This window comes from Astyanax mexicanus, chromosome 8 (genome assembly GCF_023375975.1).
Source record: "Astyanax mexicanus isolate ESR-SI-001 chromosome 8, AstMex3_surface, whole genome shotgun sequence".
Taxonomy (NCBI): domain Eukaryota; kingdom Metazoa; phylum Chordata; class Actinopteri; order Characiformes; family Acestrorhamphidae; genus Astyanax; species Astyanax mexicanus.
In genome coordinates this window covers 15972129-15990830 of record NC_064415.1, presented here as the reverse complement: position 1 = coordinate 15990830, position 18702 = coordinate 15972129, and the positions used below count along the sequence as shown (strand labels likewise).

Sequence of the window (18702 nt, the reverse complement as noted above, 5' to 3'; positions counted from 1 at the left end):
CAGAACCAGGAACAGAACTTGCAGTTTTGTTTTAGTACAAAGACAAAAAATAGGATTCCATTAAAAACAGTAGGGCTTCATTAAGTTTAGCATTATTTTTTTTTACATGTGGTCAAACAAATCAAAACAAAACCTGGTAAAAATTTTATGTTATATTGGAAAAGGTGTTCTATTTAATTCTAAGTCATTTTGGACTGTTTTGTGATGATCCAATGATGATGAAATGTTCACATAATGCATGGGGCACAGGTAGTAATGAACTAATAAAAAACAGGTATTTATAATCAGATAACAGTATTTTTTTGTACATGTTACTATATTTAAGATAACATACTGTACATTACTCTATAATACTCCAGCTATGATTTGATAGGTCTGTTTCTGTCTGAAAATAAAAGACTGGGGGAGGGTATACTTTCAAAGGGCTCATATGATTGAAATTCCAATTGAAAGTCCAAATACTGTATGCTAATCAGATGTATTGAAATAGTAAACAACTATCACAATGTATCGTTATCAGAAACTGCGCCCTGTTCACTATATAGTGCATTAATTTATATTGCATTCTGTCATTTTGCATTTTAGCGACCCATAACAACGCCACAATGCATTGTAACATATAGTGCACCAGTGATATACATACATATCGAACAAGGAATACCCAATCCATCATTTTATTTGGTTAAAAGATTCACGAGCAGCTTCTCTGGTAAAGACTGTTGTTTTCAGTGCTTTACACAGTGATCTAGCTTTTATAGAGGATAGCTATACATAGTGAATAGAGCACAGTTTCAAACACAGTTAAAGAACTGAGGAACTTTGACTGAGCTTTTAGAATGAGAACCAATACAGCCAATCAGAGCAGAGGTCAGATCATAAGGCTTAAAGGCACAGTAACAAAAACAGCCTGGTTAATTCTAATATAAATTGAGGCTAAAAATGGTCAATGGTCATGTTTTTGATACATATGCTCTTATCAATGTCATAAGTGGACCAAAGGAAAAAAACTAAATTTATTATGATTAACAATGTAGAATATGAACCCTTTAAGGAAGTGCAGAGGAAACATATTAGATCATAAGGAATCAGATTAAATATTTTAATAGAGACTAAATTTCTAAAAATATCCTGCTGGTGTTTTTAAATGGTGTAAGAAGAGCATGACATGTACAGTAAAGGTGCAGAAACATTGTGCTGTAAAACACAAATAGCAAAGCAATTTAGTCCCCGATTAATTAACTGTGTCCAAAACCTGTGAAAGTGAAAGTGTCTATGTTCAGACTTAAAATTTGGTCTTTTGAGATGACTGTCTGCACTATTATGTACAAGTTATCAGTTTGGATTAGTGTGTCTGAAATGTATCTGCATAGGATGTTGTCTTATCAAGGTCAAATTTTTTTTTTTTGTATAATCTAGATATGCCATAAATCAGATTTAGGCTGTGTCAGTCTGAACATATTCATAGTTTTTCACACACAAAAAAAATGAATAGAACTTAAATAGAACAGACAGTAACATATTCTCGATAAACAGAGCTCACAACAGAGATAGAAAGAAATAAAGTGTATAAAGAGCGTAAAGCCGATGTGAAAAGACAACAAGGGATTGCAATAATTACTGTAGCACAGCTCTGAGCGCCTCCAGTCTTAAAGGTCACCTTTAGCCACCCACAACTGTGCACAGGGACTGACACGGAACCGCCGCTTATGCAATGCAGATGTGTCTCAGAGTCGCTACCTTTAAAATGCAGCAGGGGTCCCTCTCAGACAGAACACACATACACACACACACACACACACACACACACACACACTGCCTTACAGTGGGAATCGACAGGGGTAATGACATTTAAGGCAGGGTGGCTCTGGCACAAAACGCATCGGTGAGGGCTGCAAAGCGAGCAGCGTGGAGGGGATAACCCTTCGCTTGGGCCACGTGAGGAGGGCTGGGTTTTTTGTCTTTTCTGCTGCATTGCAGATACAGGGTTGGGACTACACCTCAAAGTGACACACGCATACGCGGACACACACACAATAAGCAACATGCCTGGCTGAGAGCATTACTCTCACTGGGCACGTTTCCTCCATCACCTAAATGCACTTGTAGGTAATCTATTTAATCTGCTGGATATTCCACTCTCAATCCAGGAAACAGGCTATAGATTTGTCCTTTGTAATTACATGTGCTTCATTTATCTCACACAACACACACACCTCACAGACAAACATGCTAAAACAAGCTTGAATTAAAGTGTTTTTTAGTATATACTGTCACTGAGTGCGTTTAAATGCATTTCATAAACCTATTAATGCACTTTGGACTTTGGAGTCTGTCAGATCTAATCAACATATTTACTGTAAACGTAGAGTTTACATGTTTGTTTTTGTCTTAGCAAACAGCCCATAATCTTACAGAATAAGCCGTGACGTATACATCACATAAAACCTTATCTTCATGACGCCGCTTCTTTTTTTAACACATCAAGATGCAGTGTGAAAATACATCAGCTAGAAGATTATTTACATTTTTGAAAAGTGTTTTCACACATGCACAGGCAGATAAATCCAAGATTACTCAGGTTAAGGGTATACATTTACTGAAAAATCTGATTACTGATCTAAAATCCATCTCTATGTCAGATTTCTAGACCTTACTCTACTATTTAAAGGATTTCTTAAATGATCAAATAGCTGTATGAATATATTTAAAATTGGATTATGACATGCATGTAAAGACACTCACAGTTAGGGGTATTAACCCAGTACATTAGATAAGACTGTGTTAAGTTTACCAAGACAAATCTATTACCGTATTTTGTGCACCGGATTATAAAGCGAATTTTAAGTGACAATAGTAAGGAACAAGGGTGTCGCCATGTTTCCCTTCTAATTTTAGCAGGCCTTGCTGCTGAGGGACACCCAAGTAAACAAAACTGTAATTCTTAATTCTTAATTCATTCATTAAGTCAAATGAGTACAGGATGTTAAGCTTAGATTTCCAGCATTTTAGCATGTTTAGCTGCAGAGCTAGCTGTGGCTAGTAGCAGTGCTAGCTGCAGTTAGCAGCCACATTAGTTGCAGTTAGCAGCAGCGTTAGACATGGTTAGCAGCAGTGCTAGATGCAGTTAGCACTAGTAAATGCTAGCCAACAGTGCTACACTGAGGAACCCTGAATGTTACGATAAGCCAGGGTGCTATCAGCTAGCGGTTCGTCCCATGTAGCATGTTTTAACACAGTAAACATACAGTCCAATATGCTCTGAACATTGAAAGAGCTAGTGCTGCAGTTAGCAGCTAATGCTAATACTGCTCCAGCCTTGGTGCTGGAGAACTAAACTGAAGCTCCTTTATGAGTAGGTAAAATATATCTACACAGTAACTGCTTAAAGTAAATAAACTGAAAAGGCAAAATGTGGTTGATGTTTACATTTCACTATTGTCAAAAACTGGCAAAAATGATATCTAGCCATTTATATTTTAGTATTTGCCCTTTTCCATTACTAGTGGACATTATTTTAGGTTTAAAATCTAACTTATACCAATTAAAATATTTAAATAAGAAAACAATATATATTCTCTTGATTAAAGGTCATTTTTAATAATTATTTTTAATTAGGATTAAGTGCAAATGATCATATTCTAAACTAAATTATTAGTTTATTAGTTATAAACTCAGCCATTCTGGGCTGAGAACAACTTTTAGAACACACAATCATGAGGGAACAGAATCTGCACACCACACCAAACCACAAGAAACACCACAGCACACATAAATGACCAAAATACATCAGATTCCACAAACTCCACCCACAAATGTGTTATTTTAAAGTAATGTTCACAGATATATTGGCAAAATTCCATTCAACATGATACCTTCTGATTCTGTTTATAAGTGTATATTAGATTGTATCGGAAAAAGAACAACTAGTCCATTATAATTAGTGAGAACATGCCATCAGCATACATTACTACTGTAAGAGAAAGTACTCAGAGAACTCTGAGCTGGATTTCTGGTAGCTTTAGTTTTGTGATAGAAGGCCAGACCACACTCTGATAAGTGGATGAAGGAATAAAAGAGATATGAGTTTATACATAACAGAACATATTTGTGGGAGGAGTATGGATAAGTCAATTACAGTCAAAAGATATCAATCCACACAGCAATCAACACAATCAACACAGCAATTAAACATTAGAAAGCTAATACTGACACAATCCAAACCAGAAACATGCCTAAGCAGACTACAACTCAGACCACAAATGAATATTAATGACAAAAATAATAATACCATCCACAAACTGAGGTACTCTAGCCTACTTTTAACTTAATGTACCTGTAAGGCATTTCATTTCATGCAGGTTTCATACACATAACTACGCTCCACACACTCCACACAATTTAAATCACTGCAAATAACAATGGATTGCTTCAGTGTTGCCTCAGCAGACGGGAGGGTACTGTAGCATTTTATCACAGTACAACATTTTATCACAATGATCCATTAAAACAAGGCCAGATAGTTTTATCTTCCTCATGAGATGGATTAAAGAGGCTGGAGGAAGAGATAGAAATTGCGTGATTAAGAGGATTTTGAAGGATTTTATATATATCTGGAGATTCAGGTTACTGTCGCCTCTCTGATTTGATGCTCATAGTGAGACTTCATTGAAGTCACAGTTTTGCTCTAATGGATCACAAATTAAAAGTTCAACCCTTTTTAGTACTTTTCAACGGCAACATGAAAATACAATAAAATACACGATTGCAATCAATAAAAAATATATTTAAAGCCCTAATATAACTCCTCACATATGCTGCTTTATTTTATTGCATAAGGGTTGGAAGGGAACAATATTAGTAAATATAGTTTCCTTTCCAAATTTCACAGAAAATTCATAAAGGAGCTATAGTCAGTTTTCTCTGCTTAAGGGCCTGTCCCACTGCGATTGCGTCTAAATATCCACTAAAGTACGTCCAAATTTATCAGAAAACACTGCGTCCACTGAGTGAACGCGCTGCGCAGTGCGTCCAAATTACGTCCATATTCCGTCTAAATTGAAGTTGGACGCCGACTTCCACATTTGTACGTCGACTTCCACTCTTTGGATGTCGACTTCCACTTTTTGGAAGTCGACGTCCAACTATATATGGTTGTTTTTTCTAGTGAATCATCATTTCTTCTTGAGCTACAAGAGAGAGCACATCTATTCTCTTGGAAAGTGTGGAAAAGCGATGGACGCCAGAAAAATATTTTTATGGACGTCGACGTCCACCTGTATGTGCCGTCCAAATATCCACTAAAATACGTCCGTACTGCGTCTAAATATCCACTAAATTATGTCCATATTAGTCGCCGTCTATTCCGAAAATTTTGTGAGGTACCAAACCACTTTTGCGTCTAAAGTGGACGGCAACGTCTAAACTACGTCCACTTGGACGGTGCCGTCCAAATATCCACTAAACTACGTCTATATTGCGTCTAAATATCCACTAAATATCCACTAAACTGCGTCCACTGAAATTTGGATGTACTTTAGTGGATATTTAGACGCAATCGCAGTGGGACAGGCCCTTTACATGTTTTTTTTTATAATGAATATAAACTATACAATGTGGGGTACATAATAAAATCATTACTTTAACAATAGCATTAGCACATTATTGTATTAAATGCCTGAACAATTCTGATTGAAAAAGAGCATCCAGCCTGGACCTTGTCTATAACTAGACTGATCTCGTACACAACGCGCTATAAAGCCCCATTTCTCTACCTATATCTCCTAAATACTCCATTACTCAACCTCAATCTTCTAACACTCCATTACTCAACCCTTAACATTTCATTACATTTCATTAACACCCTATAACTTTAACCTCAAGACTCTATTACTCCACCCATCTCCTCAAAAGCTAACACAGGTAGTGACTGATAAACTTACGGGAGCTCATTACAAAGAACCATAGGTTTATAATCACTATCAATATGCTAATTATTGTTATGGATAGCACCAAATATCAACCCAAACTGCTAACACCTTAGAGAGGAGAGTTTGATACTCATTTTTGCGAAACACCTTCACTATGCATAGAAGAGCAATGCCCTTTTAGAGGTGAGCTTATAAGAGATGGGTCTAAAAAGATCAAAAAAGTGTTGGTGTTTCTGAAATCCTAACTAATGCTCCCTTAAAGGGATGTGAGTTCAGAACACACCTTCAGATTATCATGTTAGTGTCAGAAGATAACATATGACTGTAGTAAATGGACAAAACTCTGAGGATACTGGAGTTCTGGAGGTTTCTACTTAAGGTCGTGTTCACACAGGCGTTTTTCCGAGCGTCACTAATGCACCAATCGCCATTCAGTTAATTGAGAATGATGCACTGACAGACAGCTCACACCTGCTCATGGTGACGCGGCAACATTACGCAGTAATTACGTCGTCTGATATACGTGTGCGTCAGCCACAGTGTGCTTCCATCAGTCACGATGGCTTTAAAGCAAATGGTGAAGAAACTAATCACTGCTGACAGCTCGCTTAAAGAGCTGCTCGGTCCAGCTAAGACAGAGCACAGGACAGAGATCGGTGTTATTTCTCTTAACTTATAACTCTTTTATACAAGTCGAAAAAGATTGTGTGAACACAGCTTAATGCTGAACATAGCTTTACCAATGAGTTGATGACATATTGTAATTTTAGCAGAAATATTAGACCCCTCAATGAATTTAACTACATTTTAATACCCAAACTCTTAAAAATGAAGGTACCACTTGTGGTTCTCTAAGCAGTATTTCTCAACCCTAGTCCTGGAGACACTCAGTCCTACACATTTTAGTGTTTCTCTGCTCCTGAGACCTGAATCAGCTAACTGGCACATTAACAAGCTTTTTAAAATTGCAGTGGGTGTGTTACCATAAGTAATGGGGCTTGGAGCCTCCAGGACCAGGTACGGGGAACCCTGCCAAAAACATTTGGTTTCATAAAGAACTGTATCTGTCATATATCTCAAGAAATGCAAGCTACATCAAGCCTTGCAGCACCAAATGCAATACTTTTAAGTATAGTGTACAGCTCTGGAAAAAATTAAGAGACCCCTTCGGTTTCTGTTTGCTATTTAAAGGTATGTGTTTGAATAAAATGAGCTTTGTTGTTTTATTCTATAAACTAAAGACAAGATGCAGAGCTTTCAGACCTCAAATAATGCAAAGAGAACAAGTTCATATTCATAAAGTTTTAAGAGTCAGAAATCAATATTTGGTTTTCATGCATCTTGGCATGTTCTCCTCCACCAGTCTTTCACACTGCTTTTTGATAACTTTATGCCACTCCTGGTGCAAACATTTAAGCAGTTCAGCTTTGTTTGATGGCTTGTGATCATCTATTTTCCTCCTGATTATATTCCAGAGGATTTCAATTTGGTAACATCAAATAAACTCATCATTTTAAGTGGTTTAATTTTTCCAGAGTTGTATACAGTTCTTTATGACCAAACATGATTCTTCTATGGCATCTGAACTCAAATAATTGTTTAGTTGGATCTTGTTAGTAAGTATAGTCAGTAATTTTGCAAACACTCTCAAAGCATTACCAAATCCTTTTAACGTATTATATGTTATTTACCATATACTAAAGGTACAAATTACACAAGTGAACTAATTAATAGTAATGTGTGATGCTCTCTGCAGTTAAATTAGATTTAGCTTTAACTGGCTGTAGTTCGTTTACTTCTTTCTAGGTCATTTTTCAATACTGATTAGATTAATGCAGATTAATGCACACACACACACACACACCAACAACTACACAATACTAACACAAAATGGACCACCATCACTGCCAATACATTACCAACATCACCATGTAACACATAATAAGTAAGAATTAAAATTTGTGTAGTATTTTTTGCAAAATTAGAGCAAATAATACACTGTAAAATGCTGAACAGACTTGTATTGCATGTACTGCATGGTTAAGTTTCCACAAGCAGTAACTTTTTACAGACTGAACCCACCATTTTTTCCAGTGTATTACTTTATACTCTATAAAAATATAGAAAAGCAGTGTTAAAAATGTTTGGATATATTAAAACCTTTTTTTTTTAATTAGTTCTAGCCATAGCGCTTATTGAATTAGCCCTTTTACACCCACCTCCTGTTATTTAGATTTATGGCTATAAATCAAAGAGGGCTTCTATCTATGATATTAAAACAAAGAAAAAACTTGCACTGTTCGCAAAAATTAACCCCTTTTTCTCCAATTCTCACTAGTTTCTCCAGCTTAAAGAATCCATGCAAGTAAAATTGATTTCACAGACCAAAAAAAGTGATTCAGATTCAGCTTTTTTGCCATCAGATAGACCGGGAGTGTGTGTTACGTCACATCACTCGTCAGCAGTGGCGCAAAAGGGGGTATGCAGCCAATGCGACGCATAGGGGCGCCAAATCAAAGCCCCAAATAAATTTCTTCTCCGGAGAAACAGCCAATCAGCAGCTAGCTTGCTATCTCCTAGCAGAGTAAAACTCCTATAAAGGAAGAAAAGAAGAAAGAGCCCATTGGTTATGTATGTAAAGTACATAAGAGTAATCCATGTTTTTTTTTTTTTTAATAAAGCACAGTGTTCGTGTCTGTAGCCTCATAATTAGTAGCCCTGGATTGCAGCTAGTTAGATCTCTGAGCTGTGCAAAACCTCAGCAAATCCTCTCTGTAATTGGCTGTAGTAGTAGAATGGTGTAGAGTCAGCCTGTGTGATTTAAACAGTCCGGTGTGTGAAAGTGTACGTAAGGAGCAGGCTCTGCCTCGGGGGGGTGGTGGGATGAGGCGAGACGAGAGATGTGGCGAGAGTTGGAGAGACTAAAAGAACAATTTAGCGGCTTAATTGAAGTCATCAACCAGCATGGGCCAGAGGGTCTTAATCAGACTTAAGGCTTAACCTCTTTTAGGCCTCTCCCTCTTTTTCTTTAGACCCTCAGTTCTGAAAGACTCTGCAGTCTTTTTGTCTGTGTTTTTTATGTTTTTTCTATCTAATTTGGAAGGCCAATTATCCAATCCTCACTTATATGAACTGCTCATATCACTAGAAATGCTTTTAATACTAGGTGGACGTAGAGCAGTGTTTCTCAACCAGGGTGCCGCGGCACCCTGGGGTGCCGTCTGGCTTCATCGGGGGTGCCGTCAAAATATTGCGCATCACGTGCATATTTCCTTTCCAGAGTCAGCGCGTGTCGGGGTGTGTCCCAATTCACAGGCAGCATACTCTGGAGGATGCGACCCACAGAGATAGGCGGTGTATTACTGCGCAGCTGTGACGCAATCTGTCTTCGAATACAGCCTCCGAAGGATGCAGCCCCTAAATTGGGACACACTGTAAAGTTTTTCCACCACGCGATGCACTGCGAGAGTAGTGTGAAGCGCTCAAGCTCGCATGGAACGTTTTTTTTTAAAGAAGACTGCAGGTTCAGATAACTCTGAATCGGAGCCATTAACTTCTTCATCCAGTGGTAGTTCAGCAGTGAGTGTAGCAGAGTATTTCACTCGTTTGAAAAGTCTGCAGGTTTCGCGCTAATTGTAAATAACCCCCCCACCCCCCCTTCTCACCTGAAATAAAATATTCCGCCAGCAACTCTCCTCGTTCTCCCCCCCCCATTTGTAAACTGGGGTGCCTTGAGATTTTGCATACTTTTAAAGGGTGTCGTGATAGAAAAAAGGTTGAGAAACGCTGACGTAGAGTATAGTGCTATAGCACATCATATCCAATACATGTGAATGCTACTGATACATCAGCTAACAAAAACATAAGCTAACAGAAACCTGTGCTGAGCAACATAACACTCAGCAGTTAGAGCAACAGTCCATCAATGACTGTTGGCCACCGCAGTGATGCCCACCCACTATTTACTGTTTTACTGTGTGTGTCTTCTGAGTTTACTCACTAGTGTGTATGAGTATGTTCACTGTACGGAAGGGTATATTTGGAGATCAAATTTATCTGTGACCAGCACAAGTATGGCATGTATGGTTGTCTTGTCTTGTCACAATAGACCCACATTGAAAAGTGTAGGCTGCATTTAATGGCCGATACATCACCGAAAGCTGTTCCAAACTGAAGAAATCCTTCGTATACTGCTGGGAAATGCAGCTGTCACTCAGAGTGAAGTTCTGAAATTGAAGGACGCAGCTGATGTATCCTTCCCAATTTAAAATTCATCATTATTTTTATGAATAATTTCTGTGAAGAGATATAAAGAGCACACAAGTTTCCTGCCTCAGTGTCATCACTACAAAGCTTTGTTGGACTATTCCATATGTGTAACCAGAGACTGTAAAAAAGACGTGTCGCCGTTCCCATTCATTCAATAAAATTGAAGCCAAAATCTTCCGCCATGTTGGCGATTCTGAAACCCGAGTCTGCGCTGTAGAGACCAGAGGAGGGAGAAAGACTGTGGAGAGACAACCTACTCATGTGAATAAACCCACCCCTGAGGGCTCCTCCACAGAGCTCACACAGTCTATGGTCCCACCCATACAGTCATTGGTCCCACCCCGGCTAGATGTAACCCAGCACTTTTACAATAACCACTTATCTCAATGGCAGCCTAGGCTTTGGGACGCAGCTTAGGACTGTACCCACCCTATAAAGAGCAAGGCCAATTGTGCTCTCTCAGACTCTGGCTGCTGATGACAAGCAGCATGATCCAGGATTCAAATCAATGATCCTCAGATCATAGTGACAGCTCCTCAGTCCGCTTGACCACTCTGACCACTTCTTGTTCCTGTTCTGAAACTCTACTGACTTAATGTTTTTTTTTTTTTATGACAGCTTATAAAGATGATCTTCAGCTCTTGGAGACCATAGTGAACATTTCAGATGATATACAGTATAATAGCCCTTAAGATGGCGTGGTGTTCAAGACAGAAATCAGGTCTTTCCCCAAAGCGCAGATACAGTATGTGGCTCCTGAACATACACTAAAAGGGCATATTTATGCAGATAAAGACATTTACATATTCTCCACATATACAGATTCAGTGTTTACCACTTGAAGAAATGTCAAGGTGGAGTTTGCTGTTTGATTGGATCATTCTCGGTGGAGTATTAATTTCCTGGAAGTTGAAGTGGAAGATCTGTGAATCATTCATTGGAAGACAGTGTGGCAAATACATGGCGGTAAATCCTGAAACCTGATGAAGCAATCAGTTATCTGCATCTTTCTATCAGTGGAAAGCAGGAGCGCCAACTCCCTGTTCCCTGCTGTTAAAAGTTAGAAGATTATACAATTGATCTGTTCTCTCCAAAATTGCTGTTCTACTCATTCTACTCATACAACCATGCTTTTTATTGCAAGTCACTGGATCTAACCCAGCAAGAAATTTATAAAATATACAGCTCTGGAAAAAAAAAATAAGAGACCACTTCAGTTTCTGAATCAGTTTCTCTGATTTTGCTATTTATAGGTATATGTTTGATAAAATGAACATTGTTGTTTTATTCTATAAATTAGAATATAAATTAGACAACATTTATCTCAAATTTTTTATATAATTTTTTTTTTCATTTAGAGCATTTATTTGTACTACACTATTGTGAGTCGCTTTGGACAAAAGCGTCTACCAAATGTAATGTAATGTAATTTATTTGCAGAAAATGTGAAAAGGCTCAAATAACACACAAGATGCAGAGCTTTCAGACCTCAAATAATACAAAAAAATAACAAGTTCATATTCATAAAGTTTTAAGAGTTCAGATGACCCTGGCTTTTAATGACAGTTTTCTTGTATCTTGGCATGTTCTCCTCCACCAGTCTTACACACTGCTTTTGGATAATTTTATGCCACTCCTGGTGCAAAAATTCAAGCAGTTCAGCTTGGTTTGATGGCTTGTGATCATCCATCTTCCTACTGATTATAGTTTTTTAATTTTGTAAAATCAAAGAAACCCATCAATGGTCCCTTTTTTCCCCCAGAGCTATATATATATATATATATATATATATATACTTCCTTTATGTACAAAAAGCAATATGTTTCAAACAATGTAACCATTACTGCCCACATACATTACATTTATGTGTTCTTTAGGCTGGTATGGATGTTAAGAATACACTTTAGAGTATTTGTATCTGTATTTGTATTTGTATTTAGCGTTGAACATAAATGAGCCTTTATAGCAATTGGATAGAAGTGATGTTCTAAACAAATATAGGTTTGGTCAATATTTCTGGACATTAATTGAGTTTTTCTTTGTATTCTCACAATTAAATAAGGGCTTTTTGGTTTTTGTACATGTTGTTTTAATTGTATATCAGTGTAAATACAGAAAATATTCTATTATATGTTAAAATAAATGCTCCAATTGTTAAGTTTGATATCAGTGTGATATCAGTGTGATTATGTATTAATTTTATCTGTTTTTTCATGTATTGTATTTCATGTATTATCTATTTATTTGGTTTGGAAAAAGTTACTTTAGATGTTTCCACCATGCTCTGAAACATAATTATGCAAATGATGCTGGAACATTATTTCTGTAACATTACAGACTAACCCTCCTAGAACATTGCACATTGTTCCTATAATGTACTCTGCTAGCCGGGGGAACACACTGTTATTTTAGCTGTTCCAGGAAGAGGCTATCAGATTTCTCAGAGATCAATGAGAGATGAGCAGCTGGAGCTTAATTAGGATCGACGTTTTTGATTGAGCGAGGGCTGGTTTTGTTCAGTATGCTTATTCTAAGGTCTGATATCCAGTTTGTTCAAAATTATTTGAGAAATCCTGTAGAGAAACCACTGTCAGAAGTGAGCAGAAAAAAATGGAATATGGAAAGAGTTTCCTAGAGCAGGGAATCTCAGGGAAGTCATTTCTAATAAATCTATAGTACTGCGCGTGGCATGTGTGCTGTAATATAAGGAAAATAAAAGGGAGAAAATTGTATTTTTTCGTGGCTCCTTTTTGCTGGGAATATTTGCCTTTGCTTTTGGCCAAATGTGATAAAACAAAATTGAATATGAGGCTGTGAACTTGAAGAAAGTTGCAAGATCATTGGTTAGCGAATTATACCTTAAAAGAAAAAAAAGGAAAACTCCAGCACTGAAACACAATGAAACCAAACAGAGGAGGAAAGGAAAACAGCAGAGGCAAAAAATACTGCTCCCGGGGAATAATGTGCAGTGGAAAACTAATCAAAAGAAAGCGATAATATACCTCAATTCCTGCAGTTATGAGTCACCTCACACACACACACACACACACACACACTCATGGGTTTTGGGGGCTATTGTGTATGAACAGAAATAGAGAAAGACTTCTACCTCCTCAGGGTGTATAACTTACAGTTATCATACAGAAAGGGGAGCGTGCATTACTTCCAAATTTGCTTCGTTGTCTGGCGGTATACGTGTGGGTGTGTATGCATGTGTGTGCGTGAGTGTGTATGCTAGTGTGTGTATGCTGTAATGGTCCTCTGGAGAGCATGCTGGGCTTTTCCTGTGCTGTGGAGTGGAAAATTGACTCTGTGTCACAAACTAATCAAACAGCGGAGAAGGTGAAGAAGAGGAGATTACGCTGGGCTTAGAGATGGAGGAGGGGATTGTGGAGGTTGCTGAGCTATCACACAGGATTAGCACCAGCAGATGCTTCCAAAACAATGTGATCGGCAAGATTTGCCAAGATCCAGGACCTTTCAATGTCATGTTCGGCTTGAGCCGGGGCCACGGGTTTTTAACGTCGCTCGGGGAGAAGTCCCTCAGAGACAGGAGATATGATATGTAGAACTTGTAGACTTGTTTCAGGTGAAACGTAAAATAATAAAATTAAAGCAATAAATTTGAACAATCTTTCTTTTTTCCTCTTCTTTCTTTTCCGATGTGACTTGTTTCTCCTGTGAGACGCACCCCGGCGGCCCAGCGTTCTTATTGCTCATAAAAATTCCCAGGTTCAAACAGGAAGACTGTAACTGGAAGAGACTGAAGGTACAGTGGGTACCAGGACCGTCAGGTTCACTGAGCCCCGGTGCATCAAGGGAAATGGAGTTCTCAGGGTCAGTAGTAGGACTACAATCAGTTTTTCTTCGAGGACCGTTCCCGATGCCCTTTGTGTGCCAGTCTCTGCTCCTCCGGTCGCTAGGAGGCGCTGGGTTTGGGCGGCGGTCGGTCCTTCTTGTCGTTTTTGTGGACCGGAGAGTCTGAAGTTTTGGCTGTTTTCCGTGGTGGGCTCTGCTCACCGATGTCATGGAGCGATGGCTCCCTGTACATGGCCACTATTAGGAGAGGGAGAGAGAGAGAGAAAGAAAGAAAGAGAGAGAGAGAGAGAAACATGCAAAAAAGCAAAAACAAAAGTGAGACAAAGTAAAAGAGAAAATGAGAACGTGGGCAGGAAAGACAAAGAAATAAAAGAAAGATAATAAAACAGGAAAAAAGAGAAAGAGAAAGACAGAGAGGAGGGAGAGAAAAAAAACAAAAATGACAGTAAGATATTAAATAAAAAAGACAGGGGGAAATACAAAGAAAAAAAGAAAGAAGCAAACAGAAAGAGAAAAAGTGAAAGTGACAAAGGGGAAAAAGACGAGAAAGAGGAACAGATAATATAAGACAGTAGAGAAAGAAAGAGAAAAAAAGGCAAGTAAGATAATAAAATAAGAGAAAAGAGAACGAGAGAGAAGCAAGATTTAAAGAAAATAAAGAAAAAGCAATGCGAGAAAAAGTAAACAGAAAAAGACAGAGGCAAGAAAAGAAGATGTGAAAAAAGACAGAAGAAAAGAGATAAGAGAGAGAGTAAAGAGTAATGACAGCAAGAAAGTAAGCAAAGAAAGGCGAGAATAAAGAGGAAATGGACACAGCCATAAACAATAGAGAGGGATAAATAAAGACAAGACAGAAGATAGAGAGAGAGAGAGAGAGAGAGAGAGGGGGAGGAATGAAGAGCAGTTGTGATTATTTGTAGCTGTTGTAAATAAGCTCTGAATGTATTTAACTTGTTTAGCAGCAGCACAGTGTCTTCTATTCTCTCCTGTCTGTTCAGGCAGAGCTGGATTAACCTCAGACACAATGAAAGCTGGACCTTCAATAGGCTGCATCTTGGCAGAGCAGCTGCTGCTGTTTTAAATACAGTATTATCAGTGCTCTGTCAGCACAGTGTGTGTGTGTTTGTGTGTGTGTGTTTTACACTCGGAGAGCATACCTTCGATGAGCTTGGGCAGGAAGTGGGCGGCTCCTTTTGTCTTTTTGACCCGGTTGCCCTTCATGACCTGTCCATCGCGGTTGATGCCGATGTACCACGCTCTGCCTGACTGCGTCTGACGGTACAGGATGGACGAGTACGTCACGTAGTAGTTCTCAAACACACACTCTTTAAACTTACACTCCGGAGTGAAGTGTTCCTGTAACACAAAACACACATGTACACACATACAGAGTTAGTTCATTATGAGGAAAACAGCTGCCGGCGCTCAGAGGGAGCAAAATTGGCCCTGCTCCCTCCGGGTGGGTAGATGGCGCTCTCTCCCCACATCACTTCTAGGGTGATCTCTGCAGCACAAGGCGTCTGTGAGCAGATGTATCAGAACTGAGCCGCTGCACCTTCCACCGAGTGCGCTGTGATGCTGCTCAGCAATGCTGCATCAGCAGTACACACACTCTTTAAACTTACACTCTCAAACACACACTCTTTAAACTTACACTCTCAAACACACACTCTTTAAACTTACACTCTCAAACACACACTCTTTAAACGTACACTCTCAAACACACACTCTTTAAACTTATACTCCGGAGTGAAGTGTTCCTATAACACAAAACACGCATGTACACACATACAGAGGTAGTCCATTATGAGGAAAACAGATTTTAACTGCTCGCAGTTTGTATTTCTCCACCTATCCTTTATATATATATATATATATATATTTTTTTTTTTTCAGGGGTGTCTTTCTGTCTTATAAACAATACATAAACCATCTCTCATGTATTTTAGTGTTTTTTTTGCTCTAACAGACCCCTGCAAAGGACTTTTTAATGAGCTGATCAGTTGCATCAGGTAAGATAATATCTCCTTTTATAAGATAACCATGCATTTGTTTATTTACAAGCTGAAAGATACATAGCTAGCACTAAAAATTAAACAATCCTGTACACTGAGTAGTAAAGGCATATTTCACGATTTTACACAAATATGATTCCCACTGGAGGTATCATTCACGTTCAACCAAAGTTACATAGTGCAGTAAGTGCAGTAAGTGGCTTTCTGGGTCAGGATGGCAACATAAATACTCCTAACCCTATTAAAAGTCACCTATTTAAAACATTATAGGGATTTGTAAGCAGCTATTAAGATGCAACTGATGTAAAATGCTTTTTTATGATTTTATTTCAAAATTTTCCCATTTTCTCCCCAATTTACACGACCAATATCTGCCCCTATCACTAGTAATGCCCCAACACACAAGGAGGGTGAAGACTAACACATGCCTCCTCAGTCAGCCACCGCTTCTTTTTGAGCTGCTGCTGATGCAGCATTGCTGAGCAGCATCACAGTGCACTCGGAGGAAGGTGCAGTGGCTCATTTCTGATACATCAGCTTACAGATGCCCTGTTCTGCAGAGATCACCCTAGGAGTGATGTGGGGAGAGAGTGCCATCTACCCACCCGGAGAGAGCAGGGCCAATTTTGCTCCCTCTGAGCGCCGGCAGCTTGAAGGCAAACTGCATGAGTGGGGGTTCGAACCTGCGACCTCCCGCTCATAGTGGCAGCGCTTTAGATCGCTGGACCACTTGGCACCCCATAATGCTTTTTTTAAGATAATACCACATCTTTTTTTTCTAATTTTAGGCTACACCACTTATAAAAAAGTGGCAAAATAATTTGTCATTCTATATTCTGCCTTCAGACAATTTTTTTTTGTCTTATTTACATGAATTTCACACCAAGTATGTTTTTTTTAGATGGAAAATACAGATTTATAGTAAAATATGTTTTGCTTATTTACAATGATTCCGCATTGTTGAACTGTTTGTGGACACTCCTTCTAATGAATGTATTCAGCTACTTTAAACTGCATCCATTGCTGACACAAATGTGCAAATGCACGCATACACGCTTGCCTCGTTTTAGTGAGGTACTGCCAGAACAACAGGATTCTCTGGAGCAGATCAATATGAAGATACTCTTCTATTTTTCCTTAAACAAAATTAGGATGAACAATAAATGAGCAGGAGTCCTAATACTTTTGTTCATGTACTGCATGTTCTATATGTATACTGAATATACACTGATTAGCCAAAAAATATGAGCTCATCATAGATAATGTAAATGATGTTGACATTATATGTAAGGGAAACATATGGCCCTTTGGTGTCTGATGACGTAAGAATCATTATGGTCAGAAGGATCAGAGCATCACTGCAAAGCTTGTGGGATGTTACCAGGAAGCAGTGGTGAGTATCTACTGCCAGTGGTCCGAGGAGGACCAGTGAGAGGGTGCTGGACACCTAAGGCTCATTGATGCATGAGTTCAGTGGAGGCTGTTCCATCTGTTAGGAACAGAAGGGCACAAATCTCAGAAAAGCCCTCACACACTGTTTATATCCACTACTTTCCGAACGTTGGGTATTTGTGAACTAGTCCACTCACTCAGCTCATTTCAGGTGGACAGCAGTGCTGCAGCCTAATCTCACCCTCCTACCCTCAAAGCAGCAAACACCTTCAATCTCTAAATCCCTGAAGGAGATTGGAGCCTGTCAGTAAGCAAAGACTAACATCTCACTCCTCGCATCCTTCTTACTCCCCCCCTCTCTCCCGCTCCTTCTTTCTATCCATCCATCCCTCCTCTCTCGACTTCTCAAGTGCTCCCTACATCCCTAACTCCCCCCTCCGCTCCCCCCGTCATTTTGTAACCTTGTCAGGGAACAAACCAATTTTCAGGATTGATTGGAATCCTTGGTGTGACTGGTGAGCTGAGCAGCTGAATAAGGAGTTTGCTCTTCACTCTTCCTCTCTCTCTCTTTCTCTCTTTACCCCTCTCTCTCTCTCCCTCTCTTTCTCTCTAATGGTGTTTGGAACATACACACACTGTTTTCTCAAAAATTTGAGAATATTTGAGAATATTTGCTTTAATAAATTAATGCAACAAAAAATGGCTGCAATTAATATTTATGGTTAAAATTTCCATTTGGAATTTGGGAACATGCACTTCTCTCTCTCTCTCTCTCTCTCTCTCTCTTTCTCTCTCTCACACACACACACAAACACACACTAGAACTCATGGTGTTTATCCAACTATGAACTCCACTGTTTTGAAACTAAAGCAAAGTTTCAAAAACTGTAGCTGGTAAACTTTGGTTTATAAGACAGCATCTGTAGCAGTAAATGGGTGTGCATGTAAGCATCTATATATATGCTTTTCATATAATACATTATATGAATGTTTTTGGCATCTACTGCGAACAAAGATGTACAAACGCAGACATACAGCTTGCACAAAAAAAACTTTGCATTCAACTTTCATGGGCTAGCCATCAGCTACAGGAGCCCTGAAAGAGTACAGCTGGCCGTGCTTTCTCTGGGTGGGTAGATGGCGTTATCTTCCCACTTCACTCCAAAGGGTGATGTCACTCAGCACAAGGCGTCTGTGAGCTGATGTATCAGAACAGCATTGCTGTGCTTTCCTCCGAGTGCACTGTGATGCTTCTCGGCAATGGAGCATATTTTAAAAGA

General features: G+C 38.9%; 2 protein-coding genes across 2 annotated transcripts in view; both read right to left on the bottom strand.

Annotated features, from left to right (window-relative positions):
* Positions 1–18702, bottom strand: part of LOC103037073 (UDP glucuronosyltransferase 5 family, polypeptide G1) — a 246053-nt gene that overhangs the window by 160592 nt on the left and 66759 nt on the right. The window lies entirely within an intron of this gene.
* The window catches only part of fgf11a (fibroblast growth factor 11a), a 110618-nt gene continuing 103889 nt past the window's right edge, over positions 11974–18702 (bottom strand). Inside the window, exons 4-5 of the mRNA XM_007250162.4 lie at positions 15173–15371; positions 11974–14252 (exon numbers count right to left, since the gene is read on the bottom strand). Coding sequence (XP_007250224.1) covers positions 14116–14252; positions 15173–15371 — 336 coding nt within the window. The 3' untranslated portion in view covers positions 11974–14115. The remainder of the gene's footprint in view (positions 14253–15172; positions 15372–18702) is intronic.